The sequence below is a fragment of the Bufo bufo genome, chromosome 2 (assembly GCF_905171765.1).
Source record: "Bufo bufo chromosome 2, aBufBuf1.1, whole genome shotgun sequence".
In the NCBI taxonomy this organism is placed as follows: domain Eukaryota; kingdom Metazoa; phylum Chordata; class Amphibia; order Anura; family Bufonidae; genus Bufo; species Bufo bufo.
Window position 1 is genome coordinate 441,835,969 of NC_053390.1, and position 18,806 is coordinate 441,854,774.

At 42.1% G+C, this 18,806-nt stretch overlaps 1 protein-coding gene across 1 annotated transcript in view; it reads left to right on the top strand.

Moving 5' to 3' along the window:
- Positions 1-18,806, top strand: part of HSD11B1L (hydroxysteroid 11-beta dehydrogenase 1 like) — a 143,978-nt gene that overhangs the window by 36,268 nt on the left and 88,904 nt on the right. Inside the window, exon 3 of the mRNA XM_040417489.1 lies at positions 14,262-14,373. Coding sequence (XP_040273423.1) covers positions 14,262-14,373 — 112 coding nt within the window. The remainder of the gene's footprint in view (positions 1-14,261; positions 14,374-18,806) is intronic.

Here is an 18,806-nt window from a genome sequence, read left to right on the forward strand (position 1 = left end):
TCTTTTGTGGTGTAATCCCCATTTAGTATGTGTTGCACAATTGACAACGCAGTCCAGTGCACATCTTGCATGATGTATGCAGTCCTGGAACAGCCGTTCCAGGGTGAATTTCTTTGTTCAAGATGTGAGCAAATTACCCGTTTGGAATCGCTAATCGAGTCTCTAAATGGGCAAGTTGCAACACTGAGAGGCATTGACAATTTGCAAAAAAGTTTGCTTCTCACCGAGCAAGCACTCTTTGGGGTAGATGAGGGAGAGGGTGACAGAGAGGAGGCTGAGGAAAGTGAGGTAGCTAGCTGGGTAACATTTAGAAAGCGGGGTAGAGGGAAGAGTGCCAGGGAGGCTAGCCCTGATCTGACACACCCCAACAAGTTTGCACGTTTGGCAGATGAGGGGGATGTCAGTCCAGGGACGGCACTGCCGCAGCCGGACACTTCCTCTGCCAGTCAGGGGAATGTCAGCTCCGGTAAGCAGGGGACCAGGAGAGCAGGGCAGGCCAGACAGGTGCTGGTAGTGGGAGACTCAATTATTAGGGGAACAGATAGGGAAATCTGTCACAAAGACCGTGATCGCCGAACAGTGTGCTGTCTTCCTGGCGCTAGAGTTCGACATATCGCGGATCGGGTTGACAGATTACTGGGAGGGGCTGGAGAAGATCCAGCGGTCATGGTCCATATCGGAACCAATGACAAAGTTAGGGGTAGGTGGAGAGTCCTTAAAAATGATTTCAGGGATTTAGGGCAAAAGCTTAGGGCAAGGACCTCAAAGGTAGTATTTTCCGAAATACTACCGGTACCACGGGCCACACAAGAAAGGCAGCGGGAGATTAGGGAAATTAACAAGTGGCTCAAGAACTGGTGTAGGATGGAGGGGTTTGGGTTCCTGGAGAACTGGGCCGACTTCGCTGTCGGCTACAGCCTCTATCGTAGGGACGGGCTGCACCTCAATGGGGAAGGAGCAGCTATGTTGGGGAAGAAGATGGCTAGAAGGTTGGAGGAGTGTTTAAACTAGGGACTGGGGGGGAGGGTAATTACACTATAGAAGGGGAAGATAGTGCAGATAGAGACCGGGGGCAAGGTAGTGGGACTGGGGGAGAAATGGAAGGAGGGACAAGAACAGTTCAGAAGGAAAGGTGTAGGGTAAAAAATATACATAAACCTCTCATATGTATGTATACTAATGCCAGAAGTCTGACTAATAAAACTGGTGAACTGGAATTAGTGATGTGTGAGGAGGACTATGACATAGTGGGAATAACTGAGACATGGCTGGATGATAGCTATGACTGGGCAGTTAATGTACAAGGTTACAGTCTGTTCAGAAAGGATCGTCAAAACCGGAGAGGTGGAGGGGTCTGCCTTTATGTAAAATCTTGTCTAAAGCCCACACTCCGTGAAGATATAAGTGAGGGACATGAACATGTGGAGTCACTGTGGGTAGAGATACATGGAGCTAAAAACAACAATAAATTACTAATAGGAGTCTACTATAAACCACCTAATATACCAGAGTCCACAGAAAATCTACTACTAAACGAGATAGACAAGGCGGCAAATCATAATGAGGTGGTTATTATGGGGGACTTCAACTACCCAGATATAGACTGGGAAACTGAAACTTGTATATCTCATAAAGGAAACAGATTCTTGGCAATAACCAAAGACCATTATCTCTCCCAACTGGTTCAGGACCCGACTAGAGGGACGGCCATACTGGACTTAATATTAACCAATAGACCTGACAGAACAACAGACGTGCAGGTTGGGGGACACCTGGGAAATAGTGACCATAAAGTAATAACCTTCCAATTATCATTCAAAAGAGCGTTTCTACAGGGAGAAACAAAAATACCAAACTTCAAAAAAGCTAAATTTAGCCAACTAAGAGAGGCCATAGGCCTAACTAACTGGGACAAAGTCCTCAAAAATAAAAATACAGCCAAAAAATGGGATATCTTTAAAAACATCCTAAAATCTCATTGTGAGAGGTACATACCGTATGGGAATAAAAGGTTAAGGAACAAAAAGAAACCAATGTGGATAAACAGAACTGTAAAGAAAGCAATAAATGACAAAAAGAAAGCATATAAAACCCTAAAACAGGAGGGTAGCACGGAAGCACTGAAAAACTATAAGGAAAAAAACAGAACATGTAAAAAACAAATAAAAGCGGCCAAACTAGAGACCGAGAGATTAATTGCCAAACAGAGTAAAACTAACCCTAAAATGTTCTTCAATTATATAAATGTTAAAAAGTATAAATCTGAAGGTGTCGGCCCTTTAAAGAGTAATGAGGGGGGAGTCGCAGAGAGCGACGAGGAGAAAGCAAAGCTGTTAAATATTTTTTTCTCCAATGTATTCACTGAGGAAAATAAACTGTCAGATGAAATGCTGAATGCTGAAATAAATTCGCCATTAAAAGTGTCCTGTCTGACCCAGGAAGAAGTACAACAGCGACTTAAAAAAATCAAAATAGACAAATCGCCAGGACCGGATGGCATACACCCCCCGTATCCTAAGGGAATTAAGTAATGTCATAGCCAGACCCTTATTTCTGATATTTGCGGACTCTGTACTAACAGGGAATGTCCCACAGGATTGGCGCATGGCAAATGTGGTGCCAATATTCAAAAAGGGTCCAAAAACAGAGCCTGGAAACTATAGGCCGGTAAGTTTAACATCTGTTGTGGGTAAACTGTTTGAAGGTTTTCTGAGAGATGCTATGTTAGAGCATCTTATGGGAAATAAGCAAATAACGCCATATCAGCATGGCTTCGTGAGGGATCGGTCATGTCAAACTAATTTAATCAGTTTCTATGAGGAGGTAAGTACTAGACTTGACAGCGGCAAATCAATGGATGTCGTGTATCTGGACTTCTCCAAAGCATTTGACACTGTACCTCATAAAAGGTTAGTATATAAAATGAGAATGCTCGGACTCGGAGAAAACGTCTGTAAGTGGGTAAGTAACTGGCTCAATGATAGAAAACAGAGGGTGGTTATTAACGGTACATACTCAGATTGGGTCACTGTCACTAGTGGAGTACCTCAGGGGTCAGTATTGGGCCCTATTCTCTTCAATATATTTATTAATGATCTTGTAGAAGGCTTGCATAGTAAAATATCAATTTTCGCAGATGACACTAAACTGTGTAAAGTAATTAACACTGAAGAGGACAGTATACTACTACAGAGGGATCTGGATAGATTGGAGGCTTGGGCAGATAAGTGGCAGATGAGGTTTAACACTGAGAAATGTAAAGTTATGCACATGGGAAGGAATAATGCAAGTCACCCGTACATACTAAATGGTAAAACACTCGGTAACACTGACATGGAAAAGGATCTAGGAATTTTAATAAACAGCAAACTAAGCTGCAAAAAACAGTGTCAGGCAGCGGCTGCCAAGGCCAATAAGATAATGGGTTGCATCAAAAGGGGCATAGATGCCCGTGATGAGAACATATTCCTACTACTTTACAAATCACTGGTCAGACCACACATGGAGTACTGTGTACAGTTCTGGGCTCCTGTAAACAAGGCAGACATAGCAGAGCTGGAGAGGGTCCAGAGGAGGGCAACTAAAGTAATAACTGGAATGGGGCAACTACAGTACCCTGAAAGATTATCAAAATTAGGGTTATTCACGTTAGAAAAAAGACGACTGAGGGGAGATCTAATTACTATGTATAAATATATCAGGGGGCAGTACAGAGATCTATCCCATCATCTATTTATCCCCAGGACTGTGACTGTGACGAGGGGACATCCTCTGCGTTTGGAGGAAAGAAGGTTTGTACACAAACATAGAAAAGGGTTCTTTACGGTAAGAGCAGTGAGACTATGGAACTCTCTGCCTGAGGAGGTGGTGATGGTGAGTACAATAAAGGAATTCAAGAGGGGCCTGGATGTATTTCTAGAGTGTAATAATATTACAGGCTATAGCTACTAGAGAGGGGTCGTTGATCCAGGGAGTTATTCTGATTGCCTGATTGGAGTCGGGAAGGAATTTTTTATTCCCCTAAAGTGAGGAAAATTGGCTTCTACCTCACAGGGTTTTTTTTGCCTTCCTCTAGATCAACTTGTAGGATGACAGGCCGAACTGGATGGACAAATGTCTTTTTTCGGCCTTATGTATGTACTATGTTATATGTTTCTCAAAATGAAGTCACTAAAAATATAATTCATCCCAAAGAAACAAGCCGTCACACGGCTACATCAACAGAAAAATAAAAAAATTTATACTCCCATCCGGATGAAAATACTGCTTAGCAATGCATAGGCTACTTTCACACTTGTGGCAGAGTGATCCGGCAAGCAGTTCCGTCGCAGATCCGGCATTCAGGCAAGTCTTCAGTTTTTTTTTTGCCGGAGATAAAACCGTAGCATACGGTTTTCTCTTTTGCCTGATCAGTCAAAAAGACTGAACTGAAGACATCCTTATGCATCCTGAACAGATTACTCTCCATTCAGAATGCATTGGGATATACCTGATCAGTTCTTTTCCGGTATAGAGCCCTTTTGACGGAACTCAGTGCCGGAAAAGAAAAACGCTAGTGTGAAAGTACCCTGAGAGTAGTATTTTTACTCTGGCAGAAACAATGCAGTGTGACCTCTGCCAGTAAATGCTTTTTGAATATGTTTATAATAGTCACAGGATTCAGTGGGGCAGCTACTGTATATTAAGATATTAAGAATATTGTGCTTGCGCCATTGTTAGTTTGCACTTAATTTATAATTTGGATTCATAAATGTGTCTGAATCTGTAATGTAGAATGTACTGAAAGGAAGATGTGACACTATGCACTAAAAAAATCCCTATTTGCAACATCTGGCTTTATACTATCAGAATGTTACATCACTTTTTATACCACATTGGAGCTGGTATAGACTGCGACAAAACAAGGTGCAACATAGGACTAGACAAAAAGTTGGCTCAGAAGTTGTCTAAAAAAAACTCATGTCTAGCATGTCGTAAATCAAACTAAATTGTGGAGCATACACTTATTTGGCAAATTAGTGTATGTATTTGGCAAAGCAAGTGTGTGCCACAAATTCTGGCACAAATCAAGGCACTTTCCAGGCGGAGTGCCATTGATATACACTCTCCAACATTGAAATTGGAACACCAAGAAGAAAAAGTCAAAATTATGAAAATCACAGGATCTATAGACATGTTAATAATGCAAATGGTAATCAAAACATCATGATTTATTCAGTACTGATTATAAGTGCCATGCACAGAAATACAAGCACTTAGACACCTTGGCATGCTATCAGTGTGGTTAATAATTGTTGTCTGAGCAATGTTCTGCCAGGCTGTATGCACTTGGGCATGCAAATCATCAAGATCTATTACTGGCAGCTCCCTTTGCAATTGCCGACCAAATGATGTCCCAGATGTGCTTGATGGGAGACATGTCCGAAGAAGCTGCAGGCGATAGTAGCACATTTAGGCAACGCAGGTTGCTCATAGTAGCACAAGCAACATGCGGCCTGGCTTTGTCCTGTTTGTTCCTGGGCACTTTGGAGAAATGGCCATACCACTAGTTTCACAATCAAATCAATGTAACGCCAAACTTTTAGTGTACCTGAAATGAATGCTAGAGGTGTCCAACTACCGTAAATTATGCCATAATCATGGGGGTAGGACTGGTGTTCCGTTCACTTGTTAAGGCCTCTTCATGGCATTGCCCACATGGTCTCCAGATCGATTCACAGCCATCATTGCATCTGAGACAAAAGCAGGACTCATCACTGAAGAGGATAGACCTCTATTCCAGCCTGCTTTGCCATCTTGCTGTGCAACATCGCCTTTGTGAGCGATGCCTTGAAATCAATGGAATATCTGTAGCTGGACATCTGCTTGTAGCCCATTTTCATGCAATTGCCTTCTGATGGTTTGTCTAGACACTTTTTGCCACCCTAGGCTTGGGATACATAATGGGGCACTATGTGCCATTCTTTTAATTATATGCTCCATCCATGCAGAGGTTTGCGTCTGTGCTCCTCTTGCTGTCATTTCAGTTACTTGTTCTCCCAACCATCGGGACACACAACATTGAACAGGGCCTACATCTCAGCCTAGGCGCTTAGCAATCTCTCAGTTCAAGGATTCTGTCCTTCTCAGTTTGGGACAAGTGGTGATAACTGGCACATTAACAAACAGGAGGCATCACACAATCATTCCACACAACTTCATCCGATTTTTGAGGTTTCATGTCTGTAAAAACTATGCTTTCAATTTGGCTTTTATGCCCCTCCCACAGATTAGAGCTAGGTGCTTGAAAATTAGATCATTTGCAGACCTTACTGACACCTTCTACTTACTCTTGTCTTTCTTGGTGGTGCAATTTCAATGTTGAGGAATGTATCTCCCCCAATGTTTTCATTGTTTGACCTGGTGCCATAATTGCTCCAGTGATAAATTGATAGACTTGACTACTGTTTGCAGGGTTGGGACATCAGTTCTGCAATTTAGTCCAAAATTTAGTCCGAATATTCTAATCGCAAATTTTTATCGTGAATTTCGGCACTACGAGAATTCTCGAAGATCTAGAATATAGTGCTATATCTTCGTAATCATGAATATTTTCTGGCTGGCCAGAAAATTATATTTGCAAGGTTCATCAGGCAGATTTACAAATGAATAACTGAAAGAAAAGCACATTTATGATATTACAGATGTTTTTGGCAATAAAATATTGATAATTTCCTTTCTGATAGTGGGGAATGTCCAGCAGTATAAATCTCCCCCTGCCTTATCCACTCAAATCTCTAAGTTTTACAATACTGTACCTTGGATGCCAGACATCAAATGAGATCAAACAAGTATTCAGTCTGGTATCTGGGATCTGTGGACCACCCTGGCTCGTGGGCCCTGTCACAGCTGTGACTGCTCCCTCTCCTATAGTTATGCCATTGAACAGGAAGTAGATGTCTGACAAATATTTCCTGTCATCTATTAAAGCTCTCGAGGGGTTTTATACCTGTCTTTCTTTCAGCCTTGCAGATAACCCTCCTCTGATTCCTCTCATGGTTCAGAGTTGACTGACAACCCTCCTACTTGAGTATCAATAGAAACTAACATAGTGGACAACTATAGACAAATCTTCATAAAAATAAAAGTGGAAACTAAAATAAATAAATATGACAATTGCCTTCTACAATATCTGTTGTAATTTCTTTTTATGTCAGTTATGTTTCGCATAACTCAGCTGTTTGAGAAGGCAGCAGCGCTCCAGCAGCGCCTCGGCCGTCTCGCTGTTTACCGCTGGCCTGGTGACGTCACGACTAGTATCAACTGGCCTGGACGGGGCTAAGCTCCATTCAAGTGAACGGAGTTTAGCCGCGCCCTTGCCAGTTGATACTAGTCGTGACGTCAGTGGGCAGGCGGTAAACAGTGAGAAGGCCGTGCCGCTGCTGGAGCTTCACTGCCTTCTTAAACAGCTGATCGGCAGGGGTCCCGTGTGTCGGACCCCAGCCAATCAGATGCTGATGATCTATCCAGAGGATAGATAATCAGTTAAAACAAACTGCAGAACCCCTTTAAGCAGAGATAACTGTCAGTCATGGATTAGTACTTGCCTCTGGACTCCTAAACCCACCGTGAACAGAGATGTAAATGAATAAAGCACAAGTTATACTGAATGTTTCAGCAGAAAAATATATATTAATCTACTCAGGTCTTGTATAACATGATGTTCACATTCTGTAATGTATTTTCAATATAAAGGACTCTCTTTAAATAGGTTTTCTGCTTTTTATGATTTTTAAGCAAGTGCGCGCCGCCTGCCTGCCTGCTGAAACAGAAGATTCATACTTACCTGCTTCATGCCGCTTTCTTCCGGTGGTGCATTGGCATGGTCACAAGTGCCGCTCCAGCTAATGACTTTCTTCAGCGGTGATGTGGCCACAAGCAGAACACTGGCTGGAGTGGTGCATGTGACCATGTCCATGCACCTCCGGTTGTAAACAGCGTGGGGACAAAAAGATGGAGATAGCAGAGGCTTTGCAGAGGACTGGAGCGTCATGGAACAGGTAAGTATGAATCTTCTGTTTAACAGACATGCTTGGGGCACTTAAAAATTATTACAACAGGAAAATTCACACTGTTTTCAGTGTACAGTATTAATAAGGATTTTTTTGTTCTTTTTTGACACATTTAATGTGAATGGAGTTTGTTTTATTAACAGATACAAAGCATACAAAGGTTTCTGCGTGATGTATTCCTTCGTGCCCACTGACTGTGCTGTATTGTGGCAGATTAAATCAGTCAATCATCTCAATGTTAATACTGAGTTTTCCATGAGGGCTTCTACTACCGTTCTTCATTTTACATAGTTAATTACATAGTTAAAAAGACATAAGTCCATTAAGTTTAACTAAAGGATAGGAGGGGACATGAATCCCAGAAAGGAAGTGAGATTTAGATTTCTACATATTTTCATAAGCATTAATGTAATTTACTTTTAAGAATTCATCTAAACCCTTTTTAAAACTGTCCACTGTTCCTGCTGTGACCACGTCCTGAGGAAGTCTATTCCACAGATTCACAGTTCTTACAGTAAAGAAGCTTTGACGCTTCTAGGGACTGAACTTTTTCTTCTCTAGTCGGAGGCACTGCCCCCTTGTCTTTTGAGGGCATTTTATATGGAAAAGTTTTTCACCATGCCCCTTATCAGTTTAGTTGCTCTCCTTTGTACTTTTGCCAGCTCCAGGGCATCTTTTCTATGGACTGGTGCCAAGAACTTAACTGCATATTCCTAATGAGGCCACACCAAAGCTTTGTAAAGTGGTAGTATTACATCCCTGCCCAGCGAGTCCATGCCTCGCTTAATACATGACAATATCCTGGTAGCCATAGAAGCAGCTGATTGATATTGTATGCTGTTATTTAATCTATGATCTACAAGTACACCCAAATCCTTCTCTACAAGTGACTCTTCCAGTGTTGCATCCCCTAGGACATATGATGCATAGAGATTATTACTACCAAGATGCATAACTTTACATTTATCCACATTGAACCTCATTTGCCAAGTTGATACCCAATCACTCAGTGTCCAGCAGTTTTTGGACATCTTTCTTATAGCTATATAGCTTAGTGAGTACTACATAGCTTAGTGTCATCTGCAAAAATAGAAATGGTGCTATTAAGGCTACTTTCACACCTGCGTTTAGGTGCGGATCCGTCTGGTATCTGCATAGACGGATCCGCACCTATAATGCAAACACTTGTATCCGTTCAGAACGGATCCGTTTGCATTACCATGAAAAAATAAATAAATGCAAATGATAATGCAAACGGATCCGTTTTGACTTACATTGAAAGTCAATGGGAGGCGGATCCGTTTTCAATTGCACCAGATTGTGTCAGTAAAAACGGATCCGTCCCCATTGACTTACATTGTAAGTCAGGATGGATCCGTTTGGCTCAGTTTTGTCAGACGGACATCAAAACGCTGCAAGCAGCGTTTTGGTGTCCGCCTCCAGAGCGGAATGGAGGCTGAACGGAGGCAAACTGATGCATTCTGAACGGATCCTTATCCATTCAGAATGCATTGGGGCTGAACTGATCCGTTTTGGGCCGCTTGTGAGAGCCTTGAAACGGATCTCACAGGCGGACCCAGAAACGCCAGTGTGAAAGTAGCCTAATTCCATCTTCAATATCATTAATAAATTAAATAATAGAGGACCCAGCACTGAACCTTGGGGTACACCTCTTATAACCCGGGAACATTCTGAATAGGAATCATTGACCACATCTCTCTGGACACGGTTCTTCAGCCAGTTTTTAATCCAATTACAAACTATACTTTCCAAGCCTATAGACCTTACTTTACCTATTAAACATCTATGAGGGACAGAATCAAAAGCCTTTGCAAAATCCAGAAACACTACATTCACAGCTGCCCCTCTGTCGAGGCTTCTACTCACCTCCTCATAAAAACAAACCTGGGTTATCTTACAACGTCTGTCCTTGGTAAACTCATATTGATTATCATTTATGATATTATTTACAGTCACATACTCCTGTATATAGTCCCTTAAGAGCTCTTCAAACGTTTTTTTCCCACAACAGAAGTTAAACTAACTGGTCTATAATTACCTGTGGAAGACCTAGATCCCTTTTGAATATGGGCACCATATTTGCCTTGCAGCAGTCACTTGGCACTATACCAGTCCCTTTAAAAAATTTAAACAGGGGCACAGCAATGACTGAACTGAGCTTTTTAAGAACTCTTGGGTGTAATCCATCTGGACCTAGAGCCTTGTTCACATTTACCTTATTTAACTTAGCTTGGACCTCATCTACAGTTAGCCAGTTGAGTATATTACTGGATGTACTAATAGCTCTGGCACCACCAATAAAATCTCCTTTATCTTCCTTTGTATATAAAGCGGTAAAAACCGCTTTACCTATCCCCCTTTACCATTAATTAGGGGACCTACCTTCTCTGACCTTGTTTTTTTTTTAGCACTTATATATTTTATACATTCATATGTTCTTCTTTGTCAACTTCTCTCAGTTCATTTTCACAGTTGATTCAAAATGCATACATTCTGCCTCACAGCAGAAATTTTTAGTGGGATGGACCCAATATGCAGTTAGAGTGGTTGTCTCATTCATTATGCAGTCTCCTAAAATCCACTGCACAGCATTGAACGTGTTAAGGACACTGTATTTCATGTATCATGTGCCATTGGCTGTATAGAGTGTGAATATGGTGCAAATGTGGCGCCAATATTTAAAAAGGGTCCAAAAACAGAGCCTGGAAACTATAGGCCGGTAAGTTTAACATCTGTTGTGGGTAAACTGTTTGAAGGTTTTCTGAGAGATGCTATGTTAGAGCATCTTAACGGAAATAAGCAAATAACGCCATATCAGCATGGCTTCGTGAGGGATCGGTCATGTCAAACTAATTTATTCAGTTTCTATGAGGAGGTAAGTTCTAGACTTGACAGCGGCGAATCAATGGATGTCGTGTATCTGGACTTCTCCAAAGCATTTGACACTGTACCACATAAAAGGTTAGTATATAAAATGAGAATGCTCGGACTGGGAGAAAACGTCTGTATGTGGGTAAGTAACTGGCTGAGTGATAGAAAACAGAGGGTGGTTATTAATGGTACACACTCACATTGGGTCACTGTCACTAGTGGGGTACCTCAGGGGTCAGTATTGGGCCCTATTCTCTTCAATATATTTATTAATGATCTTGTAGAAGGCTTGCATAGTAAAATATAAATTTTTGCAGATGACACTAAACTGTGTAAAGTAATTAACACTGAAGAGGACAGTATACTACTACAGAGGGATCTGGATAGATTGGAGGCTTGGGCAGATAAGTGGCAGATGAGGTTTAACACTGACAAATGTAAAGTTATGAACATGGGAAAGAATAATGCAAGTCACCCGTACATACTAAATGGTAAAACACTCGGTAACACTGACATGGAAAAGGATCTAGGAATTTTAATAAACAGCAAACTAAGCTGCAAAAAACTGTGTCAGGCAGCTGCTGCCAAGGCCAATAAGATAATGGGTTGCATCAAAAGGGGCATAGATGCCCGTGATGAGAACATATTCCTACTACTTTACAAATCACTAGTCAGACCACACATGGAGTACTGTGTACAGTTCTGGGCTCCAGTGAACAAGACAGACATAGCAGAGCTGGAGAGGGTCCAGAGGAGGGCAACTAAAGTAATAACTGGAATAGGGCAACTACAGTACCCTGAAAGATTATCAAAATTAGGGTTATTCACGTTAGAAAAAAAAAGTCTGAGGGGAGATCTAATTACTATGTATAAATATATCAGGGGTCAGTACATAGATCTATCCCATCATCTATTTATCCCCAGGACTGTGACTGTGACAAGGGGACATCCTCTGCGACTGGAGGAAAGAAGGTTTGTACACAAACATAAAAGAGGATTCTTTACGGTAAGAGCAGTGAGACTATGGAACTCTCTGCCTGAGGAGGTGGTGATGGCAAATACAATAAAGGAATTCAAGAGGGGCCTGGATGTATTTCTGGAGTGTAATAATATTACAGGCTATAGTTACTAGAAAGGGGTCGTTGATCCAGGGAGATATTCTGATTGCCTGATTTGAGTCGGGAAGGAATTTTTTATTCCCCTAAAGTGAGGAAAATTGGCTTCTACCTCACAGGTTTTTTTTGCCTTCCTCTGGATCAACTTGCAGGATGACATGCCGAACTGGATGGACAAATGTCTTTTTTCGGCCTTATGTACTATGTTACTATGTTACTAATAACCTAGTTTTGTAGCTAGGGGGAGCTGGGACCTTCTCTTCCTCTCAGGGAGGAAGTTCCTAGTCAGTCTAGAGTTAGCTCTAGTAGAGTGAACACCTAACAGCATTGTAGAGCAGAGACGTAGGGAATCCTCCTACCGGATTAAAACATATACAAGTGACAGTTTACATGCCAGCCCTCAAAAGAAAGAGACATTCCAGAATGTTTAGTGGTCACAAAAAGGTAACTGCCTACACCCTGGCTTTTAGGCTTCTCTGTATGTGATAGGAGCAAACAAACCTCAGGCTTCCCATCATAGCCAAAGGGCAGAAAGGGCCCCACAGACTGTAGTCTGTTGAGGAAACTGTGGATATAAATATATATCTGGTGATAGAGAAGGTGCATCATTTTAGGCTGAAAAAGGAGAGATTGTACAGCCTGATTAAGGCTCCATTCAGACGTCCGAACTTTGGGTCCGGATCCGTTCCGCAGTTATGCGGAATGGATGTGGACCCATTCATTTTCAATGGGGACGGAAAAGATGCGGACAGCACACGGTGTGCTGTCCGCATCCGCATTTTATGGACCGCGGCCCGAACTTCCGGTCCGCGGCTCCGCAAAAAAATAGAACATTTCCTATTCTTGTCCGCAGCTGCGGACAAGAATAGGCATTTCTGTTGGGGTGCTGGCCCGGTGTTTTGCGGATCCTCAATTTGCAGATCCGCAAAACACTGCGGACGTGTGAATGGACCCTAAAGGAGAGAAACTAGCCTCCATGAATTCAACCTTGGGAATTGCTTATGTCAGCTGTAAAGATTGCATTTCATGTATGCAATGCTTGTGTGAATCACCTGTTGACTGGCTTCAATAAAGTACTGTGGTTTGTTGCACTGAAATTTGGTTGTGTCTTGTACCGCATTGTACTACAGTTTGCATCATCATTTTCACTACATGGTCTCAGCAAGCGCTTGTGAGGACAACCACTGTGACTACTACAACCCCTATCTTTCTCACTACTGCTACTTTCATCCTCTCCACCTCCTCACTAGGCCGCTGCAATTATATCACAAAGGTTACAGTATCTTTCTTGTTGGAGAGTTAAGAAATTCTTCTTAAACGGTTTCATCCACTAGTAGTGCAGGGCTTGGTAGAATGAGGGTTGTATAATATGTTCATATTTGTAAGATGTACCTTTTTATTGTGTTTTGATATAAGTAATATAAAATCGAAGAAGGATACAGGTAAACACTTTACACAGGGCCCTTTACACAGGGCAAATCTTGGTCAGATGATCACTAACAAGTGTTCATGGGAATGCTCGTTAGTGATTATCTGGCGGCAGTGGCGTACATAGAGAAGTAAGGGCCCCATAGCAAGGATCAAACTAGGCCCCCCACACGGGGCAGAAGTGTTTCTGCCTAAACCCTTTTCACTGAACCTTGGGACATTTTTCTACTGCCTCATTTGCTAAAATTGTTTCTTCAGAGGGTAGAGTCCTGACCAAGTTTTCACCTCCAATAGAAAAGTAGATAATCCCAACTAAGACTGGGCCCCCTCTTGCCATGGGCCACATAGCAATCGCATGGTCTGCCGCTATGGTAGTTACGCCCCTGTCTAGCGGTGTAAAACTGCTGCTGATTCCCCGATGAACAAGTGAAATGCTTGTTCGTCGGCTAATCGCATTATTCATGCAGTCACAAAAATCATTGTTTGCCGGCAGAAGATCGTGCTGTGTAAACACGCTCTGCTGCCAGCAAAAAACAAGTCTGAAAGGGGATGAGCGATGGCATTAGCGATCGTTCCCCCCATACTATGGAGGAGATCCCTGCATGTAAATGCAGTGGTCTCCGCTGCTGTCGAGCAGACGCTTGGCGGGAAGGGACGCTTCCTTCCCAACAATCGTCTGCAAAATTGGCCCATGTAAAGGGGCCTTAAGTGAGCCATTATGTTTGACTCTAAATTGTAGTTATTTTAATTGACGGCAATTTCTGCTTCATTATAGGTGAGAAGTAGGTGTCTGGAGCTTGGGGCAAAGAGTGTGTCTCTGGTTGTTGCTGACATGGGATCACCAGAGGCTCGGGAGAGAGTTGTGGAAAAAGCCATCATTGATATGGGTAAGAAAAGGGAGAGCAAGCAAAATGATAAAATCAGTTCATCACATGCTAAATTCAATTTCTTCCATAATACACTGAATGCTGGACAATTGGTAATTGCTAATGTTAACTGTGGCTAGAATATTTTAGTTTATAGACTTACGACCGTCAAAGGGTGCTCCGATATGATGGGCACGTGTGGTGACCGTAGTCCTGTGTTTCTGTTATCTCAATTATCTCAATATCTGATATCTCAATGATAGCTTACAGGCTGAACAAAAGCACTCAAAAACCAAATCAGATGCTTCTACATCTAAGGCCATTTATCTTCAGTTTTATTTATTAAAAAACGTTGAGAGTTCTGTACGATGTGACATTTTTTTTAAAAGGCTACACCAGCTACATCCATTTTTACAGCTGTTACTTTTTTATAAAAAAAAACACTTCTATCAACAATTTTCTGCTGGTTTATTATAGATAAACTCTTCATCAGTTCAATAAGAATTTAACTTTAAGCATCACTAACTTTTCAGAACACTGTTGACATGTCATAGAGACATATCAAACGTTTGGATTGTTGGTGTTCAGAATGCTGTGACCCCCATCGATCTTTAGAACGAGGGCTGAGAAGCATGCGCATATTGCGCTCTCTCTCCTCAATGCATGTAAAGAGGTCCATAGACGTCTATGAGCCTATCTCGATTCCTTCCTTAGCAGTAAGGGGAGCATGAAATGCGAACTTTTCTCCCCTTATTCTATAGATCAGTAGGGCTCTCAGCACTCACAACCTCAACAATCAAAAGTATTGATATGTCTCTATGACATATCAAAGGTTTTCTGAAATGTTAGATTGCCTTTTAGAAAAAGTGTTTATGAGTTCAGAGATAAGGGCTACAGACTGAGGCATCAGGGCAAAAAGCCTACTAGTCTGCAAAGTCTTTAGTGAAAGCTAAAGAAGAAAAGTTGTTGAATTTTTTTAGTTGTTGAATTTTTTGCCTAAAATAGGTAAAATGCAATAATAAAAAATATGCCCCCAAAGGTGTTCATGTCTAACTGTCTCTTTTATTGGATTGCCTCAGCTGGGTCTTAAACCCAGGACCTGCGATATAGGAGGCATAAACGCTACCATTGAGCCACAGACTTCATTTTGTCAATGGAAGGATTCTCTCTCACTAACAATCTCACTAGTGTTCTTCGCATGGTTACATTGTAGGATTGTTTTGTTTGTTTAAAAAAAAAATAATAATAATATATATTAGTATATATACAACTAATATATATTATAGTGATTATATATATATATATATATAATCACTATTAAATGAATGTCACAAAACCATTGTTACTCCTATTAAGGCTTACCCATCTAATCACCCCTTTGCACCAACTTAGACAGTTTTAATGAAACCCAGTTTTATGCGGACCCATTCACTTCAATGGGGCCGCAAAAGATGCGGATGGCACTTCGTGTGCTGTCCGCATCCGTTGCTCTGTTCCACAGCCCAGCAAAAAAAAAGAACATATCCTATTCTTGTCTGTTTTGCACATAGCATGGTACGTTCCGTTCTGCAAAATGCGGAATGCACATGACTGGTATCCGTGTTTTGCAGATCCGCAATTTGCAGACCGCAAAGCACAGTACGGTCGTGTGCATGAGGCCTAAAGTTTATGTTTGACAAAAGTGGGTTATATTCGCAGGAAGTCAGAAATAGAGCTTATCAGTGGCGACTCTAGGAATAATATATATGGGGGGCACATAAGATACCACAGTCAAAAATGGGGGGGCACTAATAATTTTCACCACTTAATCATACTACTGAAAAAAACGAAATAAGTATATATAAATAAGATTACAAAATACGAGAGTATTGCGGTATGCAGGGATATCTTTTTATTGTACTAACCTAATACTTAAAAGACAAGCTTTCAAGAGTTTTCCTTTCTTCCTCGGTATTGCTTCAGACCTGAGAAAGAGAGAAACACTCTCGAAAACTTTTCTTTATAGTTTAAAGCAGTTTCAGCAAACACTAGGGCTGTGTAAATAATCCCATATGTTAAACATGTAACTAAAGAAGACCAATGAACAGACGCTCACAGGCTTATTCACAAAAGGGTGAAGAGTTTGGAGAAGGGAACAATCTAGGACAACATAACTGAATAGGAAAGTGAGCTGAATTGGAGAATTTTTTTCAAATCAGCTATGTTGTCCTATATTAGAAACATAGAATGTGCCGGCAGATAAGAACCATTTGGCCCATCTAGTCTGCCCAATATACTGAATACTATGACTAGCCGCTGGCCCTATCTTATATGAAGGATGGCCTTATGCCTATCCAATGCATGCTTAAACTCCTTGACTGTATTTGCAGCTACCACTTCTGCAGGAAGGCTATTCCATGCATCCACTACTCTCTCAGTAAAGTAATACTCTACTGATATTACTTTTAAACCTTTGCCCCTCTAATTTAAAACTATGTCCTCTTGTAGCAGTTTTTCTTCTTTTAAATATTTTCTCCTTTTTTACCTTGTGGATTCCCTTTATGTATTTAAAAGTTTCTATCATATCCCCTCTGTCTCGTCTTTCTTCCAAGCTATACATGTTAAGGTCCTTTAATCTTTCCTGGTAAGTTTTATCCTGCAATCCATGTACTAGTTTAGTAGCTCTTCTCTGAACACTCTCCAAAGTATCAATATCCTTCTGGAGATATGGTCTCCAGTACTGAGCACAATACTCCAAATGAGGTCTCACTAGTGCTCTGTAGAGCGGCATGAGCACCTCCCTCTTTCTACTGGTAATGCCTCTCCCTATACACCCAAGCATTCTGCTAGCATTTCCTGCTCTATGACATTGTCTGCCTACCTTTAAGTCTTCTCAAATAATGACCCCTGAATCCCTTTCCTCAGATACTGAGGTTAGGACTGTATCACTGATTTTATATTCTGCTCTTGGGTCTTTACGCCCTAGGTGCATTATTTTGCACTTATCAACATTAAATTTTAGTTGCCAGATTTTTGACCATTCCTCTCGTTTTCCTAATTCCTTTTCCATTTGGTGTATCCCTCCAGGAACATCAACCCTGTTACAAATCTTTGTGTCATCAACAAAAAGACACCTTACCATCAAGGCATTCTGCAATTTCGCTGATAAAGATATTAAACAATATGGGTCCCAGAACAGATCCCTGAGGTACCCCACTGGTAACAAGACCATGGTCTGAATATACTCCATTGACTACTACTCTCTGTTGTCTGTCCCTCAGCCACTGCCTAATCCATTCAACAATATGGGAGTCCAAGCACAAAGACTGCAATTTATTGATAAGCCTTCTGTGTGGGACAGTATCAAAAGCCTTACTAAAGTCTAGATAAGCGATGTCTACTGCACCCAATCAAAAAAATCAATAAGATTAGTTTGACATAATCTCACTGAAGTAAACCCATGCTGTTTTTCATCTTTCAATCCATGGGATTTTAGATGTTCACAATCCTCTCCTTAACCCCTTAAGGACGCAGGGCGTATCGGTACGCCCTATTTCCCGAGTCCTTAAGGACTCAGGGCGTACCGGTACGTCCTAACTTGAAATCGGGATTCCGGCGCCGCGGGGGTTAATCGGAACGGGATGCCGGCTGAAATCATTCAGCCGGCATCCCGTAACAATGCAGGGGGGGGTCATTTGACCCCCCCGTATCGACGATCGCAGAAAACCGCAGGTCAATTCAGACCTGCGGTTTTCTTCGTTTCCGGTCCATTCGGGTGTCCTGTGATCCGATGAACCGGAAAAAGACTGCGATCGGTGGCGTAATTATACACCACCTACCGCAGTCCGAGGATTTGGAGAGGCGGTGCTGGTCCTGGTGCTGAACACTGCTGTCCAGGGTGCTGATTGGTGCAGGGGAGAGAGGCGCGAGATTCAAACTTCCTGCGCTCCTCTCTCCCCTCCTCTTCCTGTTCTGCACGAGCACCCGGCAGCATCGTCCAGCACCAGCTCCTGAGTCCCCCTAATCGATATCCATCACCCTCCTGCACCCATCGCCACCCAGGTAGGTTAGGGTCAGTGAGGGAGAGGCACCGTTAGGCAGGGAAAGAAGGGAAAAGTTAGTTAGGAAAAAAAAAAAAAAGCACTTTTATTCAAAACTTTCTTTGATCCATCTATCAGACCCCAGACCCCCCCTGCCACTTGCCCCCCACCACCAGCCCCCCCCTCCCCTGACCACCAGCCCCCTTACCACCACTTTTTATTTTTTTCTGCGTGCGCTGACTGGCCGGCACTTTTTAGCGTCCGTCCACTGTTAGCGCATCGCCCGCCCCACCACCCCACCGACCGCTGATCAGCGTTGTACCGCTGATCAGCAAGTTTGAACTTTTTTTTTTCCTAACACTTGCCCTTTTTTTTTTGCCTTTTTTAGTACGCGAACACCCGTTGCCCCCACACACACGCACATATAATAAAGTT